General features: G+C 38.9%; 1 protein-coding gene across 1 annotated transcript; it reads left to right on the top strand.

Moving 5' to 3' along the window:
* The first annotated feature begins 548 nt into the window (after positions 1–548).
* On the top strand, positions 549–23,419 carry LOC131755690 (protein RER1-like). Its single transcript, XM_059062348.2, is given in 3 exon segments — positions 549–738; positions 22,732–23,232; positions 23,235–23,419. Coding segments are annotated over 3 exon segments (876 nt in total).
* Positions 23,420–24,785: the final 1,366 nt, after the last annotated feature.

Genomic DNA, 24,785 nt, shown 5'->3' with positions numbered 1-24,785 from the left:
AATATGTTGCCGAGATACAGAGATATCTCACTCAGGTGCGAAGTTCACCCTCCAGCTGTGCCTGGGCATACCATTTGTAATTATGGACTAAAATGCAGAGCTAACAGTACCCTGATTCCTAGGCTCAAAGAGTCATAATAATCCCCTTCCTTCTGGGTTCCATTGCTTGAGCCAGATTACTTTTCATACTGTTTCTTCATATACTTTGCAACATGATCACATTGCATTTTTCTTCAAAACTCTGGCAGATTGTTTGGGCTAGAGATAGATGGAGACAAGAGGCACCATCTGGTGCAAGATCTTTATTCCTTGTTAACACTACAGGAGTTCTGGTATTTTACATGGTTCAGGCAGTAGCAAAGATTTTTTTTTTTAATGTATAGTTTGAGAAGGTGTAAGATGGTCAAAGGGCCCTGGCACTGTCTGATCACATCACTGATTTCCTTGGTGTCGAGTTGGGTTTTTTGTTTTTGCTGTTGGGTTTTTTTTTTTTTTTTTTTTTTTTCGATTCAGGCACCCAGTGGCATATGGTTTCATGATTCACAAAGATGGTCCTTGACTATAGATTTGACGATCTCAACATAACTTCCAGGCTTGCCAGAGCTGTGTTACAGCAGAGAGAGCAAATAGCTCATGATATTTCTCCTCTGATGAGTAAGCTCCAAAATCGCAGGTTTAAATTTGATCTGGGATTGAAAGAAAAGGAGCTATGTCCTCCCATGCTTTTCTTTGTCAGAGGTGAGTGTCTATTTTTGTACCATTGACCCATGGCTTCAGGGGCCAAAAACTCAAATAATGCCCAGGTGAATCCTGTTGATTCAGACTGAATACACACTTGCTCTTTTCTATACCTTTCTATTCTTTGGAATTCCAAGCGCTTCCTGAAATTTAGCTTTCGTTCTAAAAATCTGGTGACTGTTTAACAGAAGAAATTTTCACCTTCTATACACAATTAAAGTCAGTATTTTCTGATAGAATTAGCTAAGAGTTGGGAGCCAGGAGATTTGCCTGATGATGCTAAGCTAACTCACAGCTACCTTGTGAGGATAAGTGAAAAAATGAAGTGGAATGGTGTGTTGGAAATAAACTAAAACACACACACACAAAAAAAAAGTGGCTTGTACAAGTTAATCTTGACTGTATTTTAAGAATAAAGTTAAAGGAAGCCTTCACCTGTTGATCCCTGATTTCAGAAGGCTACTTGGAGTTACCGCTGTTGGAATGTGTTGTCAAAAATCTGAAGTATCTTTCCTCTCAGCTATTTCTGGTACTTTTGTTAATCCCAAATTAAACCCCCACTTCTCTCTCATGCTTCCTCTGGATACTTTCTCACCTTTTTACACGGTTTTCAGGGCCCAGGAATTATGACTTTTTTCCTACTGAGCCCTTTGACTACTTGTCTGTCCCTGCCTTCCACTACTCCCTGACTGAAAGCCTCCTTTTTTGATATCATGAAATGGTACAGATATCAGTGAATATGACTTGAAATAAAGAAGGAAAAGAAGAAATAACAGAACATATCTAAGAAAAAGGAGGGTGCTATGTTGAAGGAAGCAGATGTCAATACGACAGCAGATGGTGTAGATAAACTCGGTACTAGTGTGGTCAACTTGTTGCATTCGCCACATGGTCGCAACTGCAAACCATTACATACAAAACTCAGAAGTATAAAAAGCTGTGCAGGTGGTTATTCATTGATGCTCTGTAGTCAGGGGCTATGCCACAATCAGTTCTTTCTATATTTGTCCAAGAGGCAGAGTACCTCAAAACGTGTAGGTCATTCTGCTTAAAAGCTAATGACTTGTGAGGAGTCTTATTTTTATGTTAACAGTAAACAATCTCCTCCAAAGTTCAAAGGAGAGATATATGTATACTGCTCACACCCCTCAGACTCAATTTTGTAATAGGACACAGCTTCTTCTTAGATGCCTCAAAAGAAAAAGTGAATGAATGTACATCACTCTGTCTTGATAAAGTAGAGAAAGCAATGTCCCTGTGGCAGCTTATTTCTTCCTCACTCTTGTGTGTTGGAGGTGAAACAGGAGGTGGAGTCCAGGGAGTGACCAACATCACTGTGCTTTAAATTGTAATAACTTTCAAAATCCGGGCTTGGGAGATAAATCTGAAGCTAGGGACAAATTTAGGCTCCAGGTTGCTGTCAATAAATAGATCATCCCCAAATCTCCAATGGTTCCCAACTGAATATAAAATAAAGGCCACACTTATCAAACTGACATTTAGAGCTCTCCACAATCTGATAGCAACCTATCTTTCCAACATTTAAGCTGCTATTTTCATTCACTAACCCTCAGTTCCCTGTAGAAAAATCTACTTGCTGTTACTTAAAAACATTGTATGGATTCCAGGGGCTGCAATTTCGTTTACACGTATCCCTTTTTGAGACGGCTGCCTCACTTCTCAGTTTATCTGAACAACATCCTCCCTTTACATCCATCCTAAAGGCTCACGCTGTGTTCTCTTCCCAGTTGCTCTAGACCATGATGAATCCCTCTCTCTGCTGATCATCCAGAGAACTGATCTCTCACAATACTCATTAGGCTTTTATTGTGGGCTATCTTTGGTTACTAGTTAACATTTTTTTTTCCCCACATGCCTCATCCTCCCCACCAAATTCTTCTGTGCCAGGTGCTGTGATTAAGTCCCAGAGTGTAAGTTCCTTGGAGGCAATCACTCATTTCTATGTGCAGCCTTCATAGGGCTTAGAAAAGGCACTCACGATTTGTCAATGGATCATTTTATTGAATTCCTGCATTTTAAATATAAGTGCATAATAGATGTTAAGTGTTTGACTCAAAATTTCTCCAACTGTAGAGACTTTTGCCACGTTGAGGCTGGCTTTATAAAAGCATATTGCTAGGCATTAATGTAAGCCTGAGATAACACCCTAAAATCAAAGATAGAAAAATACAGATTGAAAGCCTAAGAAGTAAAGTAGAGATAAAATAAAAAATTTCCTTTAAAAATCTGCAGTAACATGTTCTGGTTTTTAAGATATCTTTTCAATATAACTAATAGTCTGACCATCAACACAGTACTACAAGAGATTTTTTTTTTTTCAAAAACAAGAGGTCTGTAGGATTGACCCCATCGGGTATTGACAGCAAAAATAAAACATATAAACTAGATTGTGTTGAAAATACTGAGACAAACTTGGTCTGTATACTCTCAGCTAAGCTCTGAAAGAAGCACTCTTCTGAATAAGCTATGACAATGGAGCATTCTAAAAAGAACTTGGGAAAGGAAATTAGGGAAGGTGACAGTGTCTAGAAAAATAAATGTAGTGACAAAGACAAATTTTACACCAGCTGCAGTGTGATTATATCTATATAGGACTACTGCACAACTTTATGCCAAAGTAACCATTCCATTCAGCCAAACAATTGTAAATTCAGTCAGACAATGAAGTGGATTCACTTCACTCAGTTAATTGGTCAGTCAACTGAACTGATCGAATGTGCAAGCATTAAAAAACTTTGCTTGTAACTAAAGTGGCCTTAAAATTCAAAGAGTATATAGCTGTAAAAAGCATCTTCTAAGCTTAAAGTAACATACAAAATGTGGTGTCGCAGACCATCAGCTGTCCGCCAGACATGTGCTCCTCTCCATAGTGTAGAGTTGTTACTGGAAAGTGCCTATTCTGCCAGAAACTCCATTTCCCAGCCCCCTTGCATTTAGGTGGAACCATCTGACTAGTTCTCATACAAAAAAAAAAAAGCCTAAGTGGTATGGGATATTTGGGGGATGATTTCCTAAAATCTATGTGTGCCTTCACCATGATTCCTCTTCCCCTATCTGCCCAGGCACTTCTTTGCATGCTTTCACCATTGCTACATATTGGCCCTTGTGGTTGGGAGAAATTTTGCCATAAGCTAAGAGTATTAGTCAGCCCAGGCTGCTATAATAAAAAAATACCATAGATTGGGTGGGTTAAACAAAGATATTTATTTTTCACAGTTCTGGAGGTTAGGAAGTCCAAGATCAAGGTGCCTACAGATTTAACTCTTGGCAAAGGTCTTCTTCCTGGCTTGCAGAAGTCAACCATCTTGCTGTATCCTCACATGGTGGAGAGAGGAAGCTCTAATGTCTCTTCCTCCTGTATAAGGACACTAATCCCATCACAGGGGCTCCACCCTCATGACTTCATCTCAACCAAATCACCTCCCCCAAACCCCTAATAATACCTCCTACTACCATCACATTGGGGGTTAGGACTTCAACAAATGAATTTGCGGGGCTGGTGGGGGGACACAAACATTCAGTCCATAAGAGTAAGATTTCTACACCCAAATCTGATATTTATTCATTTCTATTTACCTATTCAAAGCTTGAAAAGAGGTTCAGAAAAGAGCCCAATTATTTGGGGAAAACTGGGACCACTGTCCATGCATTATAATTCAGTATTTGATTATAATAAAAGTAATGATAGTGATGATGATAATAAAAAGTGAACAGGTTTTTGTTTGTTTTTAACTAAGAGATTCTTTACAACAATTTGTTGAAATAAATATCATGTTCTAAAGGCTTTTCTTTTTAGTCTTTCAAGGGAAAAATAATTTCTTTCAATTAAAACTGAACTAGTCAAAGTTTAAGAAGTCTCCCTATAATTATGTTTAAGCCTGTTGCAATTTATTGCCCGCAAGGTATTCATTGTTAAGATCTCTAGGGCATTACTATAGCCGTAGTGTTAAAGTTAACTGATTCAAACCACAGTCCATCCCAGTAAGCCCCCTGCAGAGCCCCTACTATTACTCAGTGCAAGGAACTACATTGTCTTCCTAACCATCTAATTTAGAATGAACTTAGATGAGCTCTTATCTGCACTGTAGTCTTGTGGAGCCAGCAACATTACCCAGAAGCTGAACCAGGAGAAACAGAAAGTAGGGTCCTGTGAAGTGCAAAGGCGTGAGACAAAACCTAAGTGTCCATAAGATCTTAGAAATGAAACACAGTTTACCTAACAGTCCTACAGTTTCTTTCATTGTTAGCTAATTAGCATTTACAAAGTTAAATGAGAAGTAGCTTAAGCAAAAATCCCATTTAAAAAAATATATAAAAATATATATATATTTAAGAACTACTTTTCCTTGCTTTGAACAGATTTTCCTATTTCCCCCCAAGTTAGGCTGTTATTTGGGGTTTCCAAATATAATAGTGCTTCTGACCATTCTTAATTGCACCATAATGGGTGTTAAGCACAGGATAGTGTGCAAACAGACTTGACTTTTCTAGTCTTTGACTGTTCCTTGCCTCTGGCCTCTGTCAGAGAGGCTTGCTAACTGCATCTCAGGGGAGCAATCACACGGCTTGACTCAGCCTGTGGCTCTGACTATTGGGACTTCCTGAAGTCACAACCACTTTGGCGTCCAGAACTGGGGCACGGGTGTCTACTCTTCATAAAATCCAGAGATTGCAAGGGAAGTGTGAAACGCGAGAGCTGATTAGGGATGCACCTTAAATGGTATCAAGGGACCCAGTTAGCAATGCAAAATATGAGATAATATAAACATAACATTCACTGCCAGTTGATCACTTATGTGAGCACCATGAAAAGCAAAATACAACAGAAAAAAAATTGGAGATGAGTAACAAATACAAGATTTCCTCCAAGATAATTTTGCATAAAAGTTCAGTTTCATGGGAAAAAATGCATAATAAAATGACATGGAATGATACGCCAGAAACATTTGTTATGTCTATTTGTTTTTTTCTGGAACTTGCTTGGTATTAATCATTTGTAATGGGTATATCCAGTCTTTGTTATACATACACCCTTCCTTTCTTGCATTATTGATTGAGAGAATTTAAAGTTGGAAGACGCAATTATTTTGGCTGTATTTAACCTCTGTGACTACAAAGAACGATTCCATTTTCACTAGTAAGAAGCGAAAGTAATTTTAATTCAGGAATTTCTCTTTTAATTATTAGTTTTTAAAGAACACAGCATTATACTTAGCAGAGGGTCCCTTTCTTCCTCAGTATTCTGGTGTAGCTACTCTCCTGTCAGCCTAGGCTTTCAGAGAGAAGAGGAAAAATCTTCATAAAAGCCTTGGCCTAATTAACAAGAATGAACTAGATTTTATGATGAACAATTTATAGGCAGTTAATAGAGCTCATACACGGTAGCCAGGAGCTAGATAATTTATCATAAAAGGAATCTCAGTTACACTCCTAATCCTCATTCTCTTGATACTACAACCAACTGCATTCACAATTGCTACTTTTATAAGCTTTGATTTACTGACAAATGATGCTGCATTTTATAGAGTCATAATGAGACTTATAAATGCAGTAAATTCTTGTATCTCTGCCCATATGCTTCATATTCTTTGCCAAACAATTTACTTTTCTGCATTGTTATCTCTAGATAAAAATAATTTTTCAAAGATCTCCTAAGGATTCTTCATACTAGCACAAATGAGAATAAAAAAATAGCAAATTGTTTATTAACCATCCTAAGTATTTGTTGAAAAGAAACTGATTTATCCCTAAAAGAACAATGCAGCTATTGTAATGAGTTTTGAAAGAGTAATACTTTTCAAAATTACAAATAAGATAAAAAAGCTAATATCCAAATGTAATTTCTTAAAGCACAGAATTTAAAGTAGGTGAGACCCAGGAAATCATATTGTCTCTTCCCACTTGGTGTCTTACTGCTGTTTCTGTTTTAAAGTTATAGCAAAATACAGCACACTGGGTGGACAGAACTGGGTGACTATATATATACTGCTGTCAGATCAGCTACATTTCATTTATCCATTGATCTACAGAGGGGTTCCTGAAGTCCTCAAATTAGATAACACTTCCTCCAGGAAGGCTCCCCTGACCACTGGTATCCCTTTTATATGCCTTCTTACCATCCTATTCTTCCTCTTACCACAAAAACAAATACTGCTGGGTTGTAACAAATACTACTGCCTAATTAGCGTTCCATCCCCTCATTGACCATGAGCTCCAGGACAGTGACGACCACCATTTTCTCACTCTGGAGTTGAACACAATGCCTGGGACATATTGTATTTGTAACTGAATGATATTCTTGGTTTCCAGAGCCTGTTAATGTAAGTGAGAATAAATCATTCAGGTTGTATGAATCAGCAATAAATTTGGTCACTAAAATTGACAGTGAATAAGTGTGTATTTTAAAAAGTTGAAGAGTCAAAAGTCATGACTTTCTCTACTCCTTTCTTATGACCAGCATTATAAGTACTTTTAAACATTATGCTCTGTTTAGATGTTCCACATTTTAAAAGGGACATGTTACAATAAAAAAAAAAAAAAAGGTGATAGCGAAAACAGTAAAAATAAGAAATGACTAGAATAGAAATCCAGGGGAGAAGGTCAGAGAAATATGATTGTTTGACCTGAAACAGATGTGCTAAATATTACATTAATCAAGGTCTCTGGGGACACAAAGGAACTGCTTGCCTGTTTCTTGAAGGGACAGAGCCAGGGCCCGTTGCAAAGGTGTTTAGGCCCCCATAAGTAACAGCTTCCTGACCTAAGAGGCTAGGAGATGTGAGATTACGTGTCTATGGGTCCACTCAACAGACCATTTTTCAAATGATTAGGGATTTAGTTCTGCCTGCCAGACAACCAATTTTTGTATAGCTGATCAAATTACAGGCACATGGTCAATCTTAGTTTATCAACTATTCCTAAATATCAAATACACCTCTCTTTCAACCAGGGTTTCTCATCTCCTATTGAGAGGTTATAAAGATAGGTTCTATTATTTTTTACAGCAAGACATTTTTCTAGTAGGGAAAAAAGGGAAATGATCTTTTTTCCTCTCAGATTCACCCTATCACTACAGAGAAGCAGAGGCTCAAACAGATGTCTCAGAAGGCAAACCCATAGCTGCCAAAACACCCACAAAAAGATAGCATCCTCAGCACACTCAGAATGGCTAGTAGGAGAATGCAGCTGAAAATCTGTTAGTTCCTTGACACCTTTTCCAATGTAGTCCCTGTCATAGATGTGCAGAGACCCCAATGCAGGCCATGCAGAGACCCCAATGCAGGCCATGCAGAGACCCCAATGCAGGCCATGCCCCTGGCTATGTCTGCTGAGGTTACCAGCCCAGCAGGGCCTTGCCAGCCCATGATACCTAGGAGAGATGGAACCAACAATTCTTCTGCCCTGAGTCAAAATAAAGCCTAAAATCCTATCTTTTATGATTCCTAATGTCAACTAAAAATAACAGAGGTGGTTAGTTCAGACCTAAGATTCACCTTGGAGATTTTTTCTAATCGTACATATCCCCCAAAGTGTCTTTTTTCCAAATGGAATTGGTCACTGACATGTGGATGTGCTCCTAATAGCAAAATAAAAATATTCCCTGCCTGAAGCATTATAATAAAGTTGTCTTTTTCCATTTCGTTGTCTCAGAACATTTAATCAATTGACATGACATCTGGGGCAGGTCAAGAGGAGCCACCTCTATTAATTTATAATTGCAATAGTCAACTTATTGATGGCCTTCTCATTACTTTAGCTTATTTTTATCAGTGTTAGTTTTTAAAATGTTTTTAAACTGTAAACTTTCTTGGGAGTCAAGGATAAAAACCCATACCCTTTTTAATCCTGTGTTCCCATTAAAAAAAAAAATCCAGCCCCATGGAAAATTCTGAAGTGGACACACTTGTCTGCAAAAAAGCTGGCTTCCCATTTAGAAAGGTTTCCTATTGCTTACCTAATTTTAAGAGCCTAAGATCTTCCTCCTACCAAAGCCTCATCTAAGTTTTACATTAAATGAAATGTTGAAAGTGTATTTAATTCTTCTAAGATGAAACCAGGTACATAGTAGAAGCCCCAAATTTATAACCACCTTCTTTTTCCATCTCAGGAAAAGACCTATTAAAAGTTATTTCCAAATGCATGAGAACATTAATCAATAATTTTCTTCTACCTGCAGTATTGTCTCTTCTCTAGTTATAAAATAAAAGCCATGTCTCCTTATTAAAGAAGGAGAGTGTGTGTGCGTGTGTGTGTGTGTGTGTGTGTGTGTGTATGTATGTGTTTGCATGAGAAGTGGGAGAGGAAGAAGCAGAATGAAAGAAATACAAATACTTCCTAGGATGCTGAATGGCACAAAGTAAGCAGTCGCCTCATTCCGCCTACAAATAAAACCAAATCTGTCCTTTTGTTCTCCCCACTCCCTCCTCCGTGACCCCCAGCTCCCAGCCCCTCCAACCCCTCACCAACCTGACTCCTAGGCAGGAGCCAGCTTCCCTGTCTTTATCTTCCTGAGTTTACAAGAGGATTCTGATGTCCCTATCTCAATTCTGGCAGCAGAGAGCTAAGTACTTTACTGACAAGAAAAGGCTTGTCCCAGACAGACAATGGGAAGTAGATAACTGTTAAAAATGCTTAATTCCAAACATGGGAATGAATTAGCTAAATCGCTTTGGTAATGATTTTCCTCACCAACAAATACCAGGAGGAAAAGCATTCCTTAGCACAGTGGTGTGTACATGACAACTGGTTGGGTTCATTTACTTAACATGCTTTGCATAAATTGTGATAAATAGTCTACATTTTTCCTGATATTATCTCCATCTTATTGTGAATTTCAAGTCTTAAACAATGGCTGTGTTTTAAATATTTGAGAACATACCAGACAGGTACCCTCCACCCCATTACCAAAAATATTACAAATACTAGTTAACTTGGGGAATCTGTATTCCCATATTTGTTTCCCACAAAAGCTTATAAAATGTCTGTGCATATTTGCATTTGCATGCAAACTTTCTTGCTGAACGTAAGTATACTCACAAAGTCTCTGTGACTCTCTTATTTGTGCAGCCAGAAAGTCTGTTAGAACAAGGGCTAAACTGCATGCACAGTTCAGGGCATCTTTGAATGGCACACCCTCTCTACAGAATGTGGGCCACTCATCTAGACATCCTAGTATTTTGACATAAGCCCTGTCAGGTAGAAGATTCCATGCTACCAGATACACCTCTTTTGAAAATGTCATCCAGGGTAGAAATTGATTTTCTGCCTCAAATGCAGCTGCTGCTCTGAGAAACCTCCTATCCTATTAAAAGTGTCCTTGTTCCACCTCTATCTAGACATAAGGCACATGATGAAATTGACATATTTGTAGGAAGGCAAAATTCTCCCTGATTCATTCATTCAACAACTGTATACAAATCACTGTTCTAGATCCTGGAGATGTGGCAGTGAACAAGATGGCGAAGGTCCCTGCTCCCATGGAACTACTTTCTATGATTTCAAATAGTGTATTATTATGAAAAAATAATATGAAACACGGTAATTTGCTAGAGAAAGATTATTTTCGATTGAACAGTCAAAGAAAACCTCTCCCAAGGCTGTGATATTTGAGCAAATCATACACAATTACAGATATTAAATAACCTAGTAGAAAGGACACAGGATTTGGAGACAGAAGACTCAAGTTCTAATTTCTTAAAAGTCTTTAGGCAAGTTCCTGAAAGCCTTCTACCTTTTAGCACAGAATTGGTATCCCACTGGGGACATCTCTCATTCTCCCTAAAAGGGTTGAGCCTGGTTCAACTTGATGAGCTTTTCCATTATGATATTTATATTATGACTAAGACCCACTACATCCATCTTTTTGAATATGAAGACTCTAAATCAATGGTTCTCAACCCTGAATGAACAATAAGTTGAAATCCTAACCCTGCTGGCATTGTTTTAAATGCTGAAGTAAATAATGTAAGACAAATCAGTAGAAAGGATTCAGAGGCATAATATACAAGCAGCTAAGAAAATGGGGCAGGGCGGGGTTTTTCAGGATTGGTGAGTCTAATGTCTCTGGATGCTCCACTGCCTTAGAGAAAACCACCTGATAGAAGCAAAAATTTTTGAAGCAATTCAACACTTTCATAGCAGATTTATCTCAGGTGATTTAGTATTAGATATCTGTATCAGCGCAGAAAAAAATCCATGATAACATCATCAAGCAACATTCAAATCAGAGGCGATGTAAGTGTTTGTGGTGTTACCACATTTTTTTTTCAAATTATGCAACAGAAATCACACTCTCTTGAGGTTAAATACTGCCCTACTCTCTTCAAAAGATTTTAAATTTCACACCTCCACCCACATATTAAATTAGTAGTGCAAACCAGATGGAGGTTAGTGTTTTAGGTGATAATGACTATCGAGAAAGTCTTTCCTTGCATTGCCCATAACTATCACTTTTACCTTTAGGCTTATTCGTGCTTTGCTTGATTTCTGACGTTTAAGTGCATCTAAATGGTTCTAAGTCTTACTCTGACTATGCAATTTTCCATACGATGGCCATGTGAAGTGGCTCAAAAATAGTTTTGTGATAGGTCATTAGGAAGAACCAAGAGATAATTCAGAGATGAATGGGAAGCATTTTAATAAACAAACACATTCAAAAGCCAGCACTTTTTCTCATGGTGCTTTCTATCACCCCCACCAAGTATACATTTCTTCTTTCTGTTCACATTTTACCCAATTTTCAGGGCTGAACTCTACCCTCATCTCCTTTCTCCCTCTACCAGCCTTCTAGAATGCATAGTTTTTGATGTATATGTACCATTGACTTGTCATCGTTCTGTTTTTGTATTTGATTGATTTAACTGAAGTATAAGTCCCTTCAAGATAAAAAAAAACATACATTACATTGTTGTCTCTCAATAGCTTCTAAGTAGTTAGACTAGAATCAGGCAACAAATGGAACTACTTTTGGAGAAGACTTCTTGCCTAGGGCTAGAGCTTGAGAATAGACCCTCTAAGTATATTCCTGGTTAGAAACCAGTGGTTTTAGAGACAGGAGGAAAGATCTCAGAATCTGAAGGCAGAGCTAGATTTCGAAGTTAGTTCAACCACTCCTCTGTAAAATGGGCTCACAGAATTCCAATAGGAATAAATGTAATATGTGTAAAGCAGCTATACAGTGACTAGCATACAGTAAGTGCTTGGTAAATAATAGCTGTTATTATGATGGCCCAGTATTGCTTGAATAAAAAGACTTCTAATATAGTTTTGCCTGCAAATCCTGGAAGAAATGAGACATAAAAAATTGTAGGTGGGCTTCCCTGGTGGCACAGTGGTTGAGAGTCCGCCTGCCGATGCAGGGGACATGGGTTCTTGCCCTGGTCCGGGAAGATCCCACATGCCGCAGAGCAGCTGGGCCCGTGAGCCATGGCGGCTGAGCCTGCGCATCCGGAGCTTGTGCTCTGCAACGGGAGAGGCCACAACAGTGAGAGGCCCGCGTACTGCAAAAAAAATAATAATAATAATAAAATAAAATAAAAATTGTAAGCAAAATTAACATTTGTGAGAAAGATTAACTGGGTCCCACTGAGCACTTGGCTCTGAGTGAAATTTGGATCAGTGTAGGAAGAGGACCACTCTGACTTCTCTCTTATCCCAGAAATGCATTTTTTCTCCTTCCTTTAACATCTTATAAAGCGTTAAAGTTTCCATGTTCTAGCAATTACAACAATGTGGTACAAAGGAAAGAGCCCAGGATTTGAAACAAGCATATGGGGGTTCTGGTCTCATTGGAAGAAAGTAAGCAAATATCTTAACCTCTGCACCTTGTTTTGATCCCATGTAAAATGGGCATACCTACCCCCCAATGCTCTTGAGAAAATCAAGATGGTTTATAAAACATCAATACCTTGGAGTTGATCAGCCAAACAATTCAGTAATCAAATAAAAAAAAATCAGTGGATACTGCATTGGTACTTATTGTTTACCATAAGCAAAGAACCATGAAAGGCACAAAAGAAATCGGAGCCAGAGAACCCAATCAAGAAAAACTAGGCACCAATGAGACTGCAATTCACTTAAACAGGGTACAAAACTAAATGAACGTAGTGCCAACTGTGAAAACACAGAACATTCTGTGTAGAGTGATGATACACAGAGCTTGATCACTAACCTCCCAGGGCTATCACTCAAAGGCCACCTCAACAGATCTCTAATCCATCTCTGAAAGTCTCATTTCTCAAGTCTTGCTTGGGAATTGCTTCAGCCAAGTTGAAACACAAGCTATCCCCAGACATGTGCTCAACTTTCCCTCTGTTTGCTTATGCTTTTCTTTGCACATCTAATCACTCGGCTACCCAGAATTTTTCCCCCTTTTTAAATCCCTCCCATTCATTACCACACATCCTAATGGTCACTTTCTCCATGAAGCTTTCCTAAGTCTTCAAATTAACTACATGTTCATTTTCCACTTTTGAAACCCCCATTTCATTTTGTTAGTGGCAGTCTGTACAGTCCATTTACACATTATCTTTTCCCTCTTGGATTATAAGAGAGAAAACTTAACCTCCTTCACCTTGTTCATAGTAGGTATTAACTAACTTTTTGAAAATTATATTTATTAATGGAAGCTGATTGAGATGCTTAGTAAATCATGCAATCTTAATCTTGATTTGAACAAAACAACTCTGTGCTACCTCATTCATTTACTCCTTAAATAGATATTGGTGCCTATGATATGTACACCTATGGGATACATGCAGGGAAACAGCTGATTGTGGAAGCAGATGATAGGGCTTTCCTAGAAGAAGTACAGGATGGGATGCCTGGGGGTCGGGAGGAGATACAAAGTCATTCCTTAACGCTCTCCAGTGGACATTTAATGACTAAAAAAAAAGAGTTTTCTCAATAGGTGATCCATTCATCAGAAAGCTAGCTTTGACACCAACCCTCTCTCTCCAAAGAGGGTGGGAGCAGAATGATTCAGGTTCAGCCAGACAAGAGACACGGAGCAAAGGCAAGAAGAAGACCCTTCCCTCTCTGCATACTGAACTTGCAGTCCTTATCAGAGGAAAATATTGGGAAGATTGATAACTATTTCCATTACCCTAATAAAAACTTCATGTTACATACAAGCTATTATTATCACAATTATATCTTTTTCTCACTTTTTTTTTTTTTTTTTTTTTTTTTTGCTGTACGTGGGCCTCTTACTGTCGCAGCCTCTCCCGTTGCGGAACACAGGCTCCGGACGCGCAGGCTCAGCGGCCGTGGCTCACGGGCCCAGCCGCTCCACGGCATGTGGGATCCTCCCGGACCGGGGCACAAACCCGCGTCCCCTGCATCGGCAGGCGGACTCTCAACCACTGCGCCACCAGGGAAGCCCCTTTTTCTCACTTTAAAAAAATCGATTCAGAACAATTGAATCTTAGAAATGGTAGAGTTGAAATATGGCAAACATCTTACTTGCAGCAGCAATAAACCTGAGGCTGAAGCCTAATGTTTTTTTGTATATTCCTTCTCTATTTCTCCTTTTGGATGATAGATTATGAAAGAGGGATTTTATGCAGCAGTTGGTGACAAATATATTTCTTACTAATGTGTAATATTTGCTACATTAATAATTTTATGGCTTTAATTATTGATGCAAACTTAATTGTGCCCCATGTACCTTTTTCTTGCAGCTCAATAAAAACTATATATTTCTTTAATTAGGCTTCATTTGAAGACTAGAAGACAATGCAGGAGTGGTTTCTTGCTAATTCACCTATCTATAGCCAAGGAAAAAATGGAATTAGTGTCTTCAGTGTAGTTTAGCGAGAAAAAATATCTAACTGTTCTGAAAGTGTGACTTTCCTTTGCACAGTTAACCTCACCCAGAGGCCAGGAATATATAGGCAACTGAAAGCGAACACTGCAACAGGGGATGATATTCTCCCTTTCCTGGCTCTGGGGAGAAATTTCATTGATTTTAGTAGAGATGGAAAGGAAAAATTGGGGTCACCTACATGGTTATCATACTGTCTTCCCTCTTTATATTCTCGACCTTACTCGAAATCTAATCTTAGTCTTTCCTGCTTGATTCCAACATTTTGTTGTGGTACTCCACTTAGAATCACCAGGAATATTACAATCACTTTAGTCTGTGTCCAAACGTTTCAAAACAACTACCAGAAAGCCTGGATGGAAGGAAACTAACATTTGCTAAGCATCTGGTCTGGGTTATACAAGGCGCTTTCAATCAATTATTGCTTTAATCTCCAGGGATCACAATCACAAATGCCAACAAGTTCCAAAATGAAGAGAGCAGATAGGCCTTGAGAAACAAGGAGCCCTTGGAGCTCCATCTTTCATTTTCCACTCTGATAGAGAAGTGAGTTCAGAAAAAAAAAAAAAAAATGTTTAAGAATAACATTTGTAACGTTCTGTGAGAATAACAGTAGAGCAATGATTGCAGATGATACTCCATCTCAGTGTCAGGTGGACATCAGGAGAGACAGGAACTGGCCAACTGGAAGGCTCACATCCCATCTCGGTGAGATTCTCAACTCTGGCCCACCACTGCCATGCTGAGGGCTCTTCTAAATTTTTAAGTGAAGCATAAAAGCTTCATTCTTAACTATACTCGTTTTCTAGTGTTACATGAAAGATTACCACAAATTTAGTAGCCTAAAACAATACAAATTCATTACCTCACTGTTCTCCTAACTCAGGAGGGTGAACTGGAGTTGGCTGGGTCCTGTGCGCAGGTGTCACCTGGCAAAACTCGAGGTGTTGGCAGGCGCTATAGTCATCTGTGAATCTAGAGTCCTCTTCCAAACTCACTGACTGATGGTACAATTTGTTTTCTTGTGGTTGTATGACCAACAACCCTATTTTCTTGCTGGCTGTTAGGGACGATTCTCAGCTTCTAGAGGCTACCCTCGCATCCTGGCCCTGTAGCCTCCTCCATAGACCCTCTCACCACATAGAAAGCTTACTTCTTCAAGCTTAGCAGGAGAATCTAATGCTTCAAATCTCTCTTACCTCTTTTAGAATCTCAGCTGAGTAGGTCAGGTTCATCCAGGATTATCTATCTCCCTCTTGATTAGGTAAAAGTGAAATGCTTAGTGACCTTAACTACATCTGCATAATCCCTTCTGCCCTATAATGTAACATACTCATCAGAGTAACATACATCTTTTTCCCAAGTCTCCTTCCTACTCAAGTTGGAGGCGATTAATGCAAAAGGGGGAGGGGGGATCTTGGTGGCCATCTTGGAATTCTGCCTACCCTGCCCTTTTCTCAAGCTTCCCACAGAAATATAGCACTCTTAAAAAATGAGCTGCTGAATAGCCCTGAATACTTTAACTTCCTTTCATTTTCTACAACTGCTTTGACCTCTTGGCACTATCTTATCACATTATCTGATTGGTCCAAAGCCCATCTATATTCAGTGCCTGCCTCTAGTTTTAAAATTTCAGTGTTGGAGCTTTTTCCTGCCATTTGATAAGCATAATAAATAGTTGTCACAAATGAAATTCACACAAAAGCTGACTGTGATGTCAATAGCAGGTATAGTTTTTGTAACTGTAATGTAGGTTGATCCTTGAAATCCTAAATTTATCATTAGTACACTCTATTCAGAGAGAGTTACTCTCTTGATATACATAAAAAATTCAAACTTCAAAGCATTTTAGAAAATGACAGGCATCTGAAAGTCCCATTTTTATTCTAATGAAAATATCTTTTACCAAGAAGTTAAGATTTCTCACAAAATGTAAAGGGACTTACAAAAAATAAGGGTACTAAAAAGTGTTATTATTCTCAGCAAGACAACTCATAACCATGTTGATTTAGGAAAATCTTCAAGGATTTACTGAGGCAATTGTAAGGTAAACTCAGTTCTCACAATGAAAGGAAAATGCTTTGATAAGTTTTTTGGGGTTTCCTTTCAGCTTACTTGCTTCTTTGCCTATAAAAATATTTTATATCATTTTTAAGGGCAAGCTATAAGCAATATTTATGTTCAGAGAAGAAATCCATCTATAGGAATTCAGATTTAATTTTAAACACAGGTAAACAATCCTATAAACAAAGTCGGTGATTTCCCCAGGTACTTTTTGAAAATAAATAAAGACAAATCAGCTCTGGTTGTCTCATTTGTCGTTTGAATACTAAAGAGCAAGACATTGGGATTTTTTGAGAGCAGTTGTATTATTTTAGACTTTACAAATCTATACAATAATTCATGATTTAGAAAAGAACTGTTGGGTTATCTAGCTAGTCTTTTTTAAGAGTAGCAGTTGAAACAAACAATCAGCTCACTTCATGCATGGAAGAGAATTCTTCAAACTCTTCCCCTTAAACAAATCTTCAATCAGTTAAATGACAATGTTGTTTAAAAGAGAAGTATTTTATACTTCTCCAACTCTTATTGATGAATCTCTCACTCTCAATTTTAAAATTTGTTGTATCAACCAAACGCCTGTAAGTGGATTGACATACTTTTTATAGTACATATATTAACTAGATCAATTCAACCAAATGCCAATATTTCACCCTATCTGATTTTCAACACAGCATGTTGGTAAATATTTATAGAAAAATGTTTCTGTATATATTGTTTCTAGCTTGAGAAGATTAATATGGTTATACAAATGTAAGCCTAATTTGGAAGTTTGACATGATAAGCAACATTTCCAGACACTTTTTGATTGTGCCAAGGGTGATTTTTGAAAAATTTGTGATAAGTTTATTGTGGTCATTTGGTAAAAATAATAATTTCAAAAGACTAGAGAAAAGGTAGAATTATTAATAGGAAAAAAAAGCTCATTTTAAAAGCACATTCTTATTGATTTTTATTATATTTAAAAATAAAATCAAAGCCAGCTTTAGCTCCTGATCTACATCTTCATTCCTACTGAGTGAATAGAGAAATTTCTACATGGTATAATTTGAGAAGCACTGAGCACCTTCAAGTGGCCTTGCTTAATCCCGGTGACTAAGACTTCAAGACAACTTTAAAGGCATTGGCAACCACCATTTAAAGGCAGAAGTTATCTAGCAGGGGTAATGAGTAAAGTCATTATCACATAAGATTAGTTCTGAAAGATAAATTGTGGCCTTCTAATGAGTCCCTAGCAAAATAGGAGCCAGAGCAGTCAGATTTAAAGAGGATAGGAAAAAGAAAAGTCACTACTAAAATACCCCAGCCATAATAATAATCCAGTGAATATCTGTGGAGTTGAATCAACTTGAACAGAGAGCAACAGACTTTACCTCTGGGACCCTGTCAAAGGGTAATGCTTTGTAGCTGAATCTCAAGGGAAAGTTTGAGGCCCAGAGGAAAGGAAATGAACAGAGGCTGCAAAAAGAGGTAAGGAGAGTACCCATATCCATGTTTGGATACTTGAAACAAAGTAGAGGTGAGGAAACAGGAGATGTTGTAATAAATACTACCCAGAGATATGCCTCTCCTTCCACAAGTATAAAATTCAATCTTGTTATATAGCTGATAATTCATTTTAGAAACCCATGAAGGTTAAACTGACATCTAGAATTCTTTACAGAAATTTTTTCACATATCTAGGTAGCTTGTAAGTGTAATTTTCATATCATTTAAATAAAACAGAATAACAAAACTTCCCTTTTGTATCATGAATCCATGGGACAATTTAGCTATTGGCTTTAGCTAAAAAATAGAGCTATTGGTTAGCAACTTGAACAATCACCACCAAGTATAAGATTAAGCCAATTTTGCACTTTTCAGTGAATTCAAATCTGCAATACGGTCCTAATGGCAGAATGTATCTTTGGTTTCACTGTCTCGTCCTTTTACCCAAGATAACATAGATTCCAAAGTTTAATTTTATACTTATAACGATTAGCATTTATTTTTCTCCAACAGGGTATCAATAAGTTTCTGCCAGTGAATTGGTAAAATCATGACTCTTCTTAATTTATTTTTTGCTTCTCAATAATTTTGCAACCCAGCTCCGTTTCTAGGAGCTCTGCTTTTACTTCTTGCGGGAGAAAAGAAATTTGTTTGCACAATGCAACAAGATCTAGGGATCTGTAACATGAGAAACTGAGCAATTGTTTCAATATATCCACCAGTAGTTTTCAGAGGGTAGGATCATACAACTGTATTTAATCAGAAGAACTTATCACAGAAGCTTGGGATACAAATGTCAAGACATTGCATATGATGCAGTGTTGCCTGTTAGTATCCAGGATATCCAGAGTTCAAAGGGAAGATCCACTAGAAAAGGCTTCCCAGAAAAGTCAGGGACTTCTGGATAATAGTTCAAATATGCCTACTCCTTACTGAATGACTGATCATACTTCCTTGATTCAAGATACCCATTTTTCACAACTATGGTTTTCAAAATCAGGAAGCAACTTTTAATCAAGGTACACTTTTAATATTGTGATTTTTTTTCCTTTTTTGGAAACTTATTATTTAATCAATGGTGAATCTAATGATCAGTGGTTCTTTAAACTCAAGAAAATAGGTATTCCCACAAATAGATACAAGATCAAGAAGAGTAAAACCTTATAAGAGGACCAATATTTGCCCTGATATGTAAAACCTCAGCAAATGAAGAAAAACAGAAAAGGAAAAATTCTGTACTGTGGTAGGGATCTTTGCTATTAGACACTAGATCTATGTTTAAAAGCATGTGGAATGCTTCTCCAGCCTAAATTTAGTATCCTTGTGGGGGAGAGAATTTACTTGTTATTTATAAGTGCTGTGTGTGTGTGTGTGTGTGTGTGTGTGTGTGTGTGTGTGTGTGGTTTCCAAGTAATTCAAAGCACACTAGGGACCTTAACACCCTACCTACAAAATGACAATTATTGTTCTCATGAAAGATAAATGATTACATTTAAGAGTGGTGCTAGCAAAAGAAATTTTTTTCATTGAAAAGTTGTAGTTTGACCTGTTTTGACACATTAAGGGGAGGCTTCCAATCTGAAATTTTTTCTTAACTCATGAATCAATCAAGTAGTTCCGAGACTGTAATTGAGCATTTTGTCAATACAAGGAGACGTAAAGATTATCTAGAACACTTAGCTCATTTCACAAACAAAAACAATGAAGTCCAGAGTCATTTGCTTTGCCCAAGGTTGCCTAATTAATTAGTACCAAAACCATGGGTAGAACCCAGTACTTCTTTTTGACAGTGTAATGCTTTTTTTCAGTGGAGAAGAGTATCTCCTTCCATAAACATGATAGAATACTGTGGTTCTGGGAGGCTTTGCCAGAACCTACAAATTGAACCCAGGTCTCAGAGAAGTTTTGAGAAAGCACAGCTCAATTCTATCACAATATTTCAAATGGTTCTCTGTACTTCTCTGGCCACTATGCAGAGATATAACGTCTATAGGATTTTTGTAGTGGACCTGGGAATGCTTGCATTCAAACAGTATTTTAAGGGGTCGAGGAAGTCTTTAGTAAGTTAGAATCATGCATCATTTTGAGAATTGGAAGAGCTCTGTGCAATACATTTCATTTTACTCCCTCAATTTATAGAGGAGGAAGATAACGTCTGGGAAAGTAACATGGCCTATCACATGCTGATGGGTGCGGGGTCAGGACTGGAACACAAATTTCCTTGTTCACTGCTTTTCCATGACACCACTCAGATTTACCATGAATTATGCCCGGGAAATGGAAAGATGCAAAGGTGAAATAACCAAAGACAGCTTTCTATGAGAGATTTATCAAGCAAATGATGAAATTGGTGGTATTTGTCCTCAGGCCTGGCTAATTCTCTATCCTTGTCCCTCTCAGTGGTCAGTGTCCTCCCTCATGGGTCCTCACCTCTCTTGCTATCAAAATATACTTTTTAGGAAAGGTTTCACAAGCTATCTTAAATATTCTTAGCAACTGTATTTGGTAGGCATTAGTATTAACATTGCCATTTTAAGATGTGAAAGTGAAAGGTGCTTGAGGATTGAGTTACTTCTCTGTGGCTCTACAGCTTTGTAAGTGGCAAGCAAGGATTCAAGCCCAGAAGTGTCAGGATTTTAGCACTTTTCTTTAAACATTGCTAATTCAGCACTGTATCTAGAACACAGTATGTGTACAATAAATGTGAGCTACACGAAAATAAAGGAGGAAGTAAGGAAAGAAGGAAGGAAGGAAGGAAGGAGGGAGGGAGGGAGGGAGAAGAGACCTATTAAGACTAAGTTGTGATGAATAGCATTTGAACTTGCTATCTTTCCGTTTGCATGTGAACGGAAAACAAAATCTTAAACTGAAGAAATAAATAAATTGGAATTTCAGGCATCTACCAGCAGGGTGAGAACTTTGGCAGAAGAAGATAAAGGTGCCCTAAAATTCCATGTTGGCCTTTTCAGAGCTTAGCAGTTACAAACTCATGATAAAATGGTTCTATGATTATTTCAGAGAGGACTTTTCATGATGCAGGAAAATTATCAACCCTGTTTCTGCCCAAGTACCATAGGCAGAATATTCCATGAAGTCCAGGGGCGGTTCCTTCCCTCAGTTTCCAAACAGTTAGTTCAGAGAGCTAGTTCAGAGTTCAGAGAGTTCAGAGAGTTAGTTCAGAGTTCAGAGAGCATCAAATGCCAGAGGTGGATAGTCACAAAAGTTGGTTTAAAATGTCCTGGTCAGTGGTTGCCCAGTGGAGACCAGGGCGGGCAAACCTAGATAGCCAGAATGCAGGTTTTAGAGATTTCATTTGCAATATCTCTGGGTTAATTCCCTAGATTTGGCTAAGGCTTTTAGGTTCTACAAAGCGTTTCCAGGGAGGCCTAGCCATGGAGTCAAGCCCTGTTCCTGGAGACTTCATCAAGTTCCTCCCCGTTCGTGGTTCTGTCTATATGAAGTGGCAGAGGAGGGGAGGGAGAGGTAGGACCAGAATACAGAAGCTCATAGGGGAGGGAAAAGGAGGAGGACTGGCACATTCTTTTAAGTTAATTCAAGTGAGTCATTCAAGGATCCAAAGGTCTGAAGGCCTTCTGGATCATTCTAATGTCATTTTCTGCATCTTCTTAGATTACCTATGGTCCATCATCTAAGAGTCAAAGAGCCAGGTTCAAGGCTCTGCAGAATTTAACTACTGATCAAATGGTCTTGGACAAATCACTATATTTGTACCTCAACTTCTCACTTATATTGATGACTATTAATAGTTGTGTGACCCACCTCACTTGATGGATGTAAAGAAAAATAGCCTTTTATATTGTAAAATATCCTGTAGCTGTGATTGTTATCATTGCTTTTTAATAGGAATGTGCTACTGTACTGTTTGGCCTTTGTTACTGCTTTCCTTTTTTTTTTTCCTAAACTGTGATACTTGGACAGCACAGCTTACAAGTGACAAGTCAGAGTGGCTTATCCTAATGACATATCTTAATGCCTCCTTATGTTTAACATTAGTTGCAAAGACCACTGCTATATAAATAGAATCATACCTTCTACCTACTTCAAGTAGATGCCACCAAAGGTAGAACATACCTACACATGAATGCATAAGTTTCAAAACCTCACAATAGGACATAACATATATTTTTTAATAAAGTATTTTCTAGGAAAAAAAGTTTAAAACAGTAGAATACATAATGTCAGCAATTTCTACCTTAGAACTACTCAATATATAAGGTATATCAAGGATTAAGGAAAACAGGGGCTTCCTTGATCGCACAGTGGTTAAGAATCCGCCTGCCAATGGGGGGGGACACGGGTTCGAGCCCTGGTCCGGGAAGATGCCACATGCCACGGAGCAACTAAGCCCATGCGCCACAACTACTGAGCCTGCGCTCTAGAGCCCGCGAGCCACAACTGAAGCCCGCGTGCCTAGAGCCCGTGCTCTGCAACAGGAGAGGCCACCGCAGTGAGAAGCCCGTGCATTGCAACGGAGAGTAGCCCCCACTCGCTGCAACTAGAGAAAGCCCGCGCCCAGCAACGAAGACCCAACACAAACAAAAATAAATAAATAAAATAAATAAATTTATTTTTTAAAAAAGAAAGAAAAACAGGACTTCCAGGTGCTTGGCTGCCTCTTCCCGGACCGAGAGAAGCGCCCGCATGGCCGCCACCCGCGTCCTCCTTCCCGCGGCCCTGGGGAGACTGCGCTTGGCGGCAGTGGACCGCCAGCAGGTCCGAAGGTGACAGTGTGGGAGATTCCATCCATGGGAAACCTTCCGTGGTGTACAGATTTTTCACAAGTCTTGGACAGGTCTATCAGGCCTGGCTGGACAAGTCTACTCCATACACGGCTGTGCAATGGGTGGTGACGCCGGGCCTGAGCTTCATCTACATGATGCGAGTTTACCTGCTGCGAGGCTGGTACATCGTGACCTACGCCTTGGGAATCCACCATCTAAATCTCCTTATAGCTTTCCTTTCTCCAAAAGAGGATCCTTCCTTAATGGAAGATTCAGACGATGGCCCCTCGTTACCAACCAAACAGAATGAGGAGCTCCAGTCCTCCATTAGGAGACTCCCAGGGTTTAAATCCTGGCACGCGGGACCAAGGGCATCCTGGTGGCCATGGTCTGCACCTTCTTTGAGGCATTCAACGTCCCGGTGTTCTGGCCCATCCTGGTGATGTACTTCATCATGCTCTTCTGTATCACGATGAAGAGGCAAATAAAGCATATGATCGAGTACCGGTACATCCCGTTCACGCACGGCAAGAAGACATACAAGTAGAAGGAGGCCACGGGCAAGACGTTCGCCAGCTAGACGCGGCCGCCCTCCGCGGGCCCTGGACGGCCATGAGTTGCTGTGACGGTGCCTTCTTTCCTCACATAAAGTAGCTGATTACAAGGGAGTTATTTTCTTTTTAAAAGGGAGCTTCAATTATTTGTAACTGAGATATCAGGTTCTTGAAGAAACTTACATTTAAACAGAATCGCGTTGATTTATTTTCCAGTGCCCGTCAGGCGGGTCCAGACGCTGGCCTTGCAGGGAGCAGGCCGGGAGGACAGCCGGGTGGGCTGGGGGCCGGGGGCGGGGGCGCGGCAGGGCCAGGCCCGCAGAAGGAGCCAGGATGCCCAGCTGCCGCCTCCCAGGACGCTCGCCTGGCCCCGCCGGCCACACGGAGGATGCTCGCCCGTCAGTTCGGCGCGTAGAAGAGATTCTGCAGGAACTCAGGGCTGTAATGCCAGTTTCCGAATTTCATCTCACTAGAGATGTGTTGAGTTGGCCTCTAGCATAATGACTCAAAACTTTGTTCTTAACTACCATGATTGCTTCTGAGGGCCTGGAATTATAAATATATATTATATTTTAATCGTTTGAGGTTATTTTGACACATTTCTTTGATACGTGAAGGGTTGTTTTAACTTAAATGAGTTCTCATGCAGCAGCCCCTTTTCAGAGACACCTGGCAGGAGTAGCCAGTTCTGTGGCTTTTAACACATGGCTTTCCACTTTCTACCGGGAAACAACTCTGACCTGCATGTCAACTTTTTTGATGTGATAAAAACCAATACTCGTAAAAAAAAAAAGAAAAAGAAAAACAGGACTTCCAGATAACAAATGAAATGTTTCACATATTCATTTCATATATTCATTCGTATATACTTTATCCCATCCTCACATGTATATATTTAATCTAAAGGTAATAAATGTCACACAGATCGCAAGTTATAATCAAGAGGTTCATTTTTAATTGTTAATTGTTGTCCAGCTTCTTAAAAAACAGAATACAAAGAGACAAAATTTCTTTAATAGTTCAGAAAGCACACCATAAGCTCTAACAGATAGATTAAGAAGCAAATAGTTAAAATTTGGAGATCTTACTATAAGTATTATAATTTTAAACTGTTTCTATAAAACTCAAATTACTGCATGCATGCCAGTGAAATTTAAAAAGAGAGAGAAGGGACTTCCCTGGCGGTCCAGTGATTAAGACTTCACCTTCCAATGCACAGGGTGCTGGTTCGATATCTGGTCGGGGAGCTAAGATCCCACATGGCTTGCGGCCAAAAAACCAAGACATAAAACAGAAGCAATAAAAAAAAAAAAAAAAAAAAAAAAAAAAAAAAAAAAAAAAAAAAAAAAAACCAGAAGC

Source organism: Kogia breviceps, chromosome 4 (assembly GCF_026419965.1).
Source record: "Kogia breviceps isolate mKogBre1 chromosome 4, mKogBre1 haplotype 1, whole genome shotgun sequence".
NCBI lineage: Eukaryota > Metazoa > Chordata > Mammalia > Artiodactyla > Physeteridae > Kogia > Kogia breviceps.
This window is presented reverse-complemented; position numbering and strand designations above follow the sequence as displayed.